The 9586-nt window shown below is 60.2% G+C and overlaps 1 protein-coding gene across 2 annotated transcripts in view; it reads right to left on the bottom strand.

Moving 5' to 3' along the window:
• TTF1 (transcription termination factor, RNA polymerase I) overlaps positions 1-9586 on the bottom strand; it is a 14539-nt gene that overhangs the window by 4618 nt on the left and 335 nt on the right. The window contains exons 2-8 of one of the 2 annotated variants that reach the window (XM_012721589.1): positions 8047-9057; positions 6486-6715; positions 5629-5814; positions 4826-4904; positions 2680-2810; positions 1781-2015; positions 157-246 (exon numbers count right to left, since the gene is read on the bottom strand). In XM_012721589.1, coding sequence (XP_012577043.1) covers positions 157-246; positions 1781-2015; positions 2680-2810; positions 4826-4904; positions 5629-5814; positions 6486-6715; positions 8047-9050 — 1955 coding nt within the window. In that variant the 5' untranslated portion in view covers positions 9051-9057. The remainder of the gene's footprint in view (positions 1-156; positions 247-1780; positions 2016-2679; positions 2811-4825; positions 4905-5628; positions 5815-6485; positions 6716-8046; positions 9058-9586) is intronic. The other variant, XM_012721590.1, reaches the window with a different exon arrangement.

The following is a 9586-nucleotide window of genomic DNA, read 5'->3' as shown; positions in this document are numbered from 1 at the left end:
AGTCACACACGGGCAAGGCCAGCGAACACCTGGGATGACTGAGCAGAGAGCAACGCGCGCCTGGACCTGCCTAGCGCCCGCAGGGAGGCAGCCCCGCGCGCCTGGACCTGCCGAGCGCCCGCAGGGAGGCAGCTCGCGCGCCTGCCGCCTCCGCACCTTTCGATCAGGCTGATTTTGGCCCGCAGGGCATTAACGCCACGGTACACTTCCCGGCCGTTCGTCATCCTCTTGGTGAGAATTTCTGTCCTAGGGCAAAAGAAAGGAAAACAGTTCACCTCCAAAGGCTTCCAGGCAGGTTTTCTATACTTTTCTCACCTGAATTTCCCTCATTCAGACCCACTTTCTAGCTTTGTAAATGTGTGTGTACAGAACTGGCGTGCAGGCCAGCGGTGCAGGGGGTGAGAGGACGCCCCAGAGACAGCGTGGGGCGCAGATCGGGCAGACTGACGAAGTCCACTGCTGAGGGGGCAGCGGGGACAGGAGAGGTCCGCCGCGCCCTGGGGGTCGCTCCCTGGCCGGGGACTGGACTCAACCCGGCGGCGATAGCGCCGAGACGAGCCCCTAGGCCGCCGGGGAGGCCCCAGGCCCCTCACTCTGTAACTTCTGCAGCTCAGCAACAGTCCATACCCACACTGTGCACTTACCTAGGGGGCGGTGGGAAAGGACAAGTAAAACGGGAGGAAGCTGATGGGCGCTGGAGCTGGACGGAGGCTGCGAGGGGCTCAGCGCTGATCTCCGTAAGAGAAATTGTTACAGGTGGGGTAACAAAGGGGCGTTCCGCAGACGCGAAAGAAGGGACGCAGCGGAGGGGCCGCTTCTTCCCGACCGTTTAAAAAGAAAAGCCAGAACGCACGCTGCTCTTACTCCCACACACCGTGGCCGGACACCGGCCTCGGGAGCACTAGTCGCTGAGCCCGCTCGGGGCCGCTGGAGGCGGGAGCGGCCGCAGCCTAAGAGGCCTCGAAAGCGCCCGTCCTGCGCGTCAGCCCCGCCCGGTCGGGCGGCCCGTGCTCCAGCTGGCCCAGCACAAGATGGCCAGCGCCAGAGGCCCGGGGTCAGTCACACTTGCTGGGTTGTTTTTTTTTTTTTTTGAAGAAAACCACTTTATTCTGAATAACTCACGACAATAACCCCACACAGAGCCGGGGGTAAGAGGCCACAGACACTTCTGCTCGTCCCCAAGCCCAGCAGCACCTCAGTGAACGCAGAGGGCAGGATGCTATTAGTGCAGGCTAGACTGGACCTCGCCGACTGGCATTTACACGCTCAGTTCACTGGGCCTGCCACGTTCACACTGAACTTCTCGGCCAGGCTATCGGTCTGCAAATCTGGTTTCAGCACCGAGCCGAAACTTTGCCAAGGCTGGATGCCCCCGGTTCCTAGACGCTCAGTCACGGTAGCATCCACGGGCCGGGGGCGGCCGGGCCCCCGGCTCCCGGGAAGCGGCATCAGGCCGCGAGGCGCCTCACTGCCCCCACCACCACGGCCCGCTACGGCACGACCTGTGCTGCGCCCAAGCAGAGCCCACGGCCCGCCGCCTCCGGCAGACAGATGCCACCTGGTTTGACCAGAGGCCTAGAAAGGGACGGACTGGAGACCCGCGGTCGGTATTCAGTACGGACAGGATCACGTCTGCGTGAGGACGTCATAAACCACCCAGGGCCAGACGCGTGCCAAGTGAGGTCGGCCAGGGTGACCTCCCCGTGAGTGCTCCCCTTGACAGAGGGCCCCGGGGCGCCGCAGCAGCCGTCCACCCTGCAGGGGCTGGACACCGACTCACCACTTGCTCTTGCACTGCATCCAGTTCCTGGTTTCCACCTTGGCCTCCACCTCCACCCACGAAATGCCCTTGTAAAGCTTCTCCCGGACGATGGACAGGCAACCTTCGGGGTGCTCCTGAAGCTTGCAGTCCACCTCCTTTAACTCCTGGGGAGACATTCTCTTCAGAATCACTTCTTCGACGGCCTTGACTAGCTTCTGGGTCTCCGCCTTACTCCAAGTGCCGTGATTTCGATCTATGGACATAAAGCAAGTCCTTTCAAACAGAACCTCACGCCCGGATGCGGCTGACGGGCGCCTGTCGAGGGGCGTCTGTCCGCACCCACGGCCCTACGTGAGCGCTAAGCAACAGCTCTGGGCGCTGGGACACCCAGACATGCCAGCACAGTCCCTGGGTGGTGCCAGGAGCTCTAAGCTGCGCGGGTCTCGACCCTTCAGCCAACTGCGGGCGACACCGCGCAAACACAACACGAGCCCCGTGCTGGCAGAGCGGCTTGCGAGAGGAACGTGCGCATCCGGGCACCGTGCAGCCTCACGGGGCAAACGGATGTCGGCGACACTACGCACAGCGCCCCCCACCCCCGTGTTCTGAGCGTGACGCTCCCAGCCGCCACGACACCAACACGGCCCCCGTGGGGACTTCCCGCAGCCCTCCTCCGTGGGGCGCTCACCCCTCGTCGACAGCCCACAGTCCTGGAACCGGCAGCCCGCGCCTATCTTTGGCTGGTCCCCCACCCCCATAACTTCAATATTTCAAAATTCAGAAATTTCCAAGAAAAAAAAAATCTAGACTGTAAAAGAACTTTAAAAGACCAGCCACCGGAGGCCCCCTCGGCCCCAGGGCGGGGGCTGCGGCCTCAACCCCACGGCCTGGGCGTGGGCGCCAGAGGCAGTGCTTACCGCTGCTGATCTGGGAGAACTTGAGGGCCACCGAGAGGCTACTGCGAGCCACCATCTCGCCAATCTTCTTCCAGTCGTTCCCGTGGAGGGAGTGGTAGATCTTCAGCTTCTCCAGCTCGCCTTTGCTGTACCTGAGCGAAAGGGAAAGCCCGTCACAGCCCGCCACAGCCCGTCACGGCGGATTCGGCTGCCCCCCCAGCAGCGGGCTGTGACGACGGGGGCGGGATTAGCGGTCGGGAGCCCCGTCGGTCAGCCGTGACCAGCACATCGTGTCAGCGGCGCTCATCCCGTAGCCCCATCGCTGCCCGGGCCCGGGTGGGTGAGACCAGGTCAGAGCCACGAGTCAAGGGCTCATCTCGCACCCACCCCCGACAGGCGTCACACCGCACCGTAACCCACGCACCTCGAACTTGTGTCCAGGCCGGGACCCCTCAGCCCCAGTCCTGGCTCCGCCTCCCCGCAGAGCGGCTGGTGCCCAGGAGCGCTCAGCCCTTCGGCCTCAGCCTCAGCGTACCCGCTCCCTGGAGACCTGCGCTCAGGGCGCCCAAGAAGCAGCCTGCACTCGCACCCCTCCAAGCATGGATCTGTGGGGCTCCTGGCTTATGTCTCTTCCTCCAGACCAGCGGGGCCAACAGAAACCTGAGCCGGCTGCCCCGAGACTTCCCGGTGCTCACGTGGAAGCACACTTAAAAAAAAACTGAGCAATATAGTTTGTTGAACTAAAAGGCCTGAATATGCCATCACCTCTCCATGGATGGGCACCCTAAGGATAAGGAGGCATTTTCGCCCGCTGTTGGCACCAGACGTCTAGAGCCACAGGCACTTCGGCCCTTTGCCACTGGACGACTCTGCGCCCGGCTGCCGGGGGCCGGGGCCACCCTGACGGGCAGCATGCTGGGGGCTCCTGCGGGCAGGTGCTGTGGCTTGCTACAGCACAGCGCCCGACGCCTGCCCGCCAGCAGTTATCCTATAGGGGTGCGGCGGCTGCGCCCGACCACGCAGTGCTACCTACGGAACCGAAGGGGCCCCGGCTGTCCGCGGAAACAAATGTCAAAGAACTGAGAAGCGCGCTGGAAGGCTTGCGTGCATTCCAGGTGAAACACCTCAATGTCCGAGTGAGGAAAGAGCCCTCTCTGCCACTGCCGCCGCTCGAGCGGCATCACAAAGGCAGCTCCCTAGGAAGGCTGACAAGCGTGCCCTGAGTGGCTCCAGGACAGCGGGGCACCAGTGCCTCAGGCCAAGCGGGCACACAGACCGTTTCCAGGCCGCCCACGCCTCATCCAGAGCCGGGCCCAGGTCTGGTCTGCAGGAACGTGGGGTCCAGTTCCCGGAAGCCCACAGGAAGCTGTTCTTTTTCCAGGCCAACCAATACCACTTCTCAGACTCTGGTCCTGTTGGGGGTCCCTGGTGCAGAAGCCCCTTGGGCCGAAGAGGGCGAGCCTCTGCCCCCACCCTGTCCTGCACTGGCTTTCACTCCCTCGGGCTGACCGGACCCCAGACCCAGGCCTGGCCCCTGTGGGGACACTGCTGGCGCTGGGCTGGCTTGCCTTGGCATCTTCAGCTTCCTTGTTTTCATTGCAGGGGAGTTCTGTGAAAATTGGCACATGGAGGGGGTGGAGGAAAAAAAAAAAAACAGAAAAACCCCAAAAAGAATCATGATTTCAGCCCTCCCTGGTGGCGCAGCAGGTTAAAGCACAGCACTAAGAAGCTAAAAAGCCACTTCCGCATGAGTTCGATTCCCGCCTGCCCCGGAGGTGACCACAGGGCGCGGCAGACCTCTCCTGACCCGCCCGCTGCTCCCCTCAGCAGTGCACTCTGTCAGTCGGCCTGTTCTGCTCCCCGCTCTCTCTCTGGTGAAACCTCTCACCACCCCTGCACTCTGGCCTGTACCCTAGTTCTGTGTGCATAAATAAATAAATCTTTAAAAATAAATAGAATCATGATTTCTCGCAGTTTCTTTCTGGAAGTAATCCGGGTCTTGCCGAGATTAAGAAAATAACGTCTAGGTTCCCTTACGCAATGGAACCCTCTGCTGTCACGCGACGACCTCCACTGCCTGAACTTGTGCTCTGCCACGAACAGTTTCCACTGAGAATGTCAGCAAGGCCAAGGGGCGCGCTGCCCCCGGCTTGGGCTGTTTTCTTACCTGCCTTTGTAATTATTGACATCAAACATCTTCTTTGCTCGATAATACACGAGTTTCCAGGGCCGGGCAATGCCCTTACCTGAAGTCAGAAGGGAGACAGTCAGGTGCACAGAGACCACGGCACCCGGTGGCATCAGGGTCACAGAGGAAGCAGGCACACTGCCCCTGGGGCACACCCACGTCCCAGGACCCGGGACTTCAGCGCCCTGCAGAAAGCTGTCTCGCGGAGCGCAAGATCCCGCTTCTCCGCAGAGCTCCGTGCTTAGTACAGAGACCCGCTTCTGGACTGTTCGTGGGGGGCAAAGCAATTTTCACACGAAGGGGCAAGCACGTCAAGGTGGGGACGGGTGACAGCCGTCCTCGGGGAGAGGAGAAATGCCACCTTCTGTAGAACCTCCTCGGGGCTCACTGCCATTTCCCCTGTGCGCCCCACAGAACACCCCTGAGATCTCCTCTTGGAACACGGTGCAGCTCACAGGCCTGAGGCATGCCTCCAGGAGAGCTCAGCTGCGCCACGCAGACGCCCCTAAAACACTGGGCTTCGGAGGCCCCGGGGCCTGGGCTGCGCCCAGGTGGAGCAGGAAAGGGCCCGGGCCTCCACCATGGCCTGCAGGAAGCGAAAGAGGCAACCGAGATGCTGCTTATTTCACTCGGCAGAAGACCTGGCCGGCATTACGCTCGGGGGCATGTACATGCTGGGGGGGGGGACGCAGCGGGGTGACGCCCTCAGCGCGCTCACCGCCGGCCACCACTCCTCACCCAGGATGCCTCCTTGACGGCTGGCACGGGGGGGCTACACTCACCAATGTGCACCCGAAATGCGTATTTCCTCTTCAGGTTGGTGATGACGGATTTCTCCTCCGGGTATCTGTCCGTGTACAGCAGCTTGTCCGCATTCTCAATTCCTGTTAGGGACAGGAATTCTTGCACGTTTTGTTCTAACTGCTTATTTTCCTTTGCAGAAAACTTGCCAAATCTAATAGCGACACCTAGGATTTGGGGGTGGGAGGGAGAATATCATGAATAAACACAAACCTACCACGTGGTCTGCCGCAGTGAGCACCGGGCGCTGCCAGCGCGAGCCTCCTGCTGAGGCGGGTCTGAGCTCCACGCGCCGCTCTCCCAAAGCCGCCCTGGTCACCTGGCCCAGTGGCCTTCCTAGGCCATCAGTCTCTCTTGAAAACATCGTGTTTTGATATTAAAAAGGAACACACGTTCAGGCAAAGTTCACACAGGGCGCTCCGCCGAGGGCCCCGGCCGGCGGGCACCCCAGGCCCGCCTCGGCTTGCTCTGGGCCTGACGGCATGTTGTGGTCTCAGACTTGCTTCCGCTATCTTTCACGAACTACACGCTCACTAAGCTGCCAGCGGAGAACAGCTCCTTCTAGAAACACTGCTCTAGCGCTGTGTCGCCCTCGCTTTGTCCTGTCAACAGAGCTCTTCTCGCCCCACCTTCCGGGCCTCCCCCGGCAGCTGAGCAGAGGACAACAGTGCCCGCGTTCCGCCACAGGCCGGGAAACGGCGGCCGGGGAGGCAGAGCCGTGCCACCCGCTGCCTCCCGCGAGGACGCTTCTTAGGCCACCAGCCTGACCTTCTCCCCGAGGTCGGGTGTGAGTTGCCCCACGGGACGTTCGCACAACCCCCAAGTCCCCCCAGCTCACCCTGTGCTTTAAACTCTTTAAACCGGCCCAGGTCGTCCCGGTACATTCGCTTAATGGTGGTGGCGGCGCGGTCCTTGATGCTGGGGATGAACTCCTGCAGCTGCCTGGTGGCGGAGTCCAAGCCCACGTCCACGTCCGGGCCGTCAGAGGCTCTCGAGTCGTCCAAGCAGGGAGGTGTTTCGGCGCCTCTGGACTCTAGGGCGCAATCCTCTTCATCCTCAGGCTCTAAGCTGGGGGGGGCCCTAATGTGAGAGCCTTGGAGACTCTCTTAAGCGGCCTCGCCTGTGCTAACTTGGCTCTGAGCCATCCCGACAGTGTTGCACTCTCTCTGCACTGTGGGTGTCTCTAACTAAGCCACTTTCTTCCAGACAGCCCCTCAGGAATGCCCCGGGAGTTAAACTTTGCAACAACATGGCTACTAATTACAAAGGCGGCTCCTCAGAGGTTGCTGGTAACAGCCAGACACCTCCTTCCCAAAGAGCCTGGGGAGTTAAACTTTGCAACACCATGGTTACTAATTACAGAGCCAGCTACTCAGGGGTTGCATGGTCAGTTCGAAATGGCTACTTTGTCCCCTTCCCTTCATTGCCGGTGTCTACCACTAACGCAGGCCACACTCGGACCCTTGTCGCCTACGCTCCAGCACTGGCTGCCGTGTAGACCAGATACAGGGCAAAGCCAGCTCAGATGTCTCTACAACGGGCCCACAGCACCCAGGGGCCCATAGCACCCAGGGGCCACGGCCAGGCCAGCCCAGCTGCGAGCTGAGACTAAGTGAGGACAGCGGGAGGGCTCTGTGAGAGCAACAGCCCCTGAAAGGGCCACCCCCCTTCAAATCTGCATGAAACAGGACAACTTAACAACAGAGAAGAAAGACACTGAGTAAAAAGGGAAAGAGCCTCTGCCCCAGGCCGTAGAAACAGAAACAAAATGGTTTTTACAAATGCTCTGTGTGACCACACCAGCTAACGGCACTGGGAAGTGCCTGACTTACACTTGTCCCTGTCCTGTCACATTCCAGGTCGTCTAATCCTTTTCTCGGGGCCTCCCTGGTGGCACAAGGGGTTACAGTCTCGGCACTGGGAAGCTGTCCACAGCCCCGCAGCCTGACTTCGGCCCCTGACCAAGGAGGGACCCACAGGGCTCAGCAGACCTCTTCCGTCTCCCCGCTGCTCCCCGCTGCTCCCCTCGGCAGTGTGTTTCAGTCCATCTGCTTGTTCTGCTCCACTGCCTCTGGGGAAGACTCTCAAACCCTGCACTTCTGGACTGTACCCCAGTTCTATATGCATAAATAAAATATTTTTAAAAAAACACACTAATCCTTTCCTTTCCTTGATCCCTATGCAGAGACAAACAAAAGGTGCTTTTTGGGTGCTAAAACGCCTTTTAAAACTTTGTCAGAGACTTTCAGGACCAAAATCATGCTGAGTGGAAATCTACAGGGGCCCCTCATTTACCTACGTGGCGAGGAGGCTAACGCCCAGGGGGGTCGGCGCACGCTGCACTGCCCTGCAGGTTCCCCTCATGGTACAAGATCGGCACCCACAACACTCTCACTCACCTTGGCGCCTCTTGCCAGCCGGCCGGGCTCTGCTCCTCTGGCCTGGGCTTCACACTGGGCCCACACCCGGCACCAGCACCTCCGGGAGGGCCCCAGGCTGTACCATCCCAGCGCTCGTCATCACCCGCTGCCGGGATGCCCGCAACAGACCCCTGCTTCCTCTTCTTCCGCTTTTTCTTTTGACTCCTGGGCTCCTTCCTGCCTCCCCCTCCCTCGGCCCCAGCCTCACCGGCTGCTGACAATGCTTCCACGCACAGCGGCTCAGGACTCTCAGGCCTGACCCTCACGTCACCCTCCTGATTCTTTGAAATTTTTCTTTTTTTTTTCTTAGTCTTGCTTTTCTTAGGTGACACCAGCAATGGTGCCATTTCACCACCTGGACCCCCAGGCAGCAGGGGTTCCTGCTGGGGTGATGTGGACACGGGCAGGCTGAGGCCTCCACGGGGGTTTTCTTGGCCAGTTTTGTGGGAGGCGACTTTCTTCCGATGCTTTTTATGCTTTCTTGCCTTTACGGCATCACACTCTTCTTCTGCCCGGATCTTTTGTGACTCAGTAAGCGGAAGTGGCTTGACGGCCTTCAGCTTCTCTGGCGCCTTTTGCTGCTGACTGGCATCAATGTAAACCACATCGACATCCTTTTCCAAGCTCTTCCACGGGTTCTCTGTGTTTTCCTGATCCACCAGGACACAGGTCACGCCCGTTGCATCGTCTACACCCATGACACTGGTTCTTCTTTTTTTCTTTTTTTTGGGCAGAGACATGGCCGTGACCTGCTCGGTCTCGTCACAGGGCTCTGGGATTTCCAGTGTGGGAGAAAGGAGATCCTGCAAACGCTTCCTCTTTTTCTGACTCTTGGCTGTGTGAGGCAGCTCCTCTGCTAGGAGTGGGTCTCTGACACCTTTGTGGGGGTGCCTGTGATGCCCTTCCTTATGGACAGAATGCTTTTTCTTTCTCTTGGCAAGATGGGGAGTGTGGCCTTCCAGGCAGCTTGGTTCTCCTTCCATGTTGTTCCTATTGGGAAAACTGTTAATGACTTGTGTGTCTACAAAGCACTTTACAGATTAGCCCTCAGAGAAAAAAGCAGCAGAAAGCAGAATGGCACTGTTGCAGGGCACCCCAGTGTGAAATGGGCTGCCTGTGTGTGGGCCCTCAGCCGCGCTTAAAAAGGGGCGGTGTCCACAAAACTCTGCAGAGTTCCTTTAGGACATCCTTCCCCTTAACAGCACGACAAATACCGAGCCTGGAGTCCTGGCCGTAACCCCCGCAGCTGACCAGGTCTCCCTCCCCGCCCAGGGCCATTCCCGCACAAAACAGTACCAGACGCCAAGAGCACCCTCCCGCCGCCCTTGCCCTCCCTTCCAACCGCTCCACGCGCGCTTTCTTGGGCCCCCGACCCGGAGCAAGCCCGGTCCCTCCCCCGACCAAGGTCTTGCAGCCTCGTCCCGCCTCCCGGCAACCCCGCGGCCTCCCGCCTCCTCGCAGCCTCCCGGACGCGGCTTCGGGAAAGCGGCCCCTGCCCGGGCCTGGCCCATCAGAGGCC

Source organism: Condylura cristata, unplaced genomic scaffold (genome assembly GCF_000260355.1).
Source record: "Condylura cristata isolate star-nosed mole 26May11 unplaced genomic scaffold, ConCri1.0 scaffold00006, whole genome shotgun sequence".
In the NCBI taxonomy this organism is placed as follows: domain Eukaryota; kingdom Metazoa; phylum Chordata; class Mammalia; order Eulipotyphla; family Talpidae; genus Condylura; species Condylura cristata.
The sequence above is the reverse complement of the archived record's forward strand: the minus strand, read 5'-3'. Positions and strand labels throughout refer to the sequence as shown.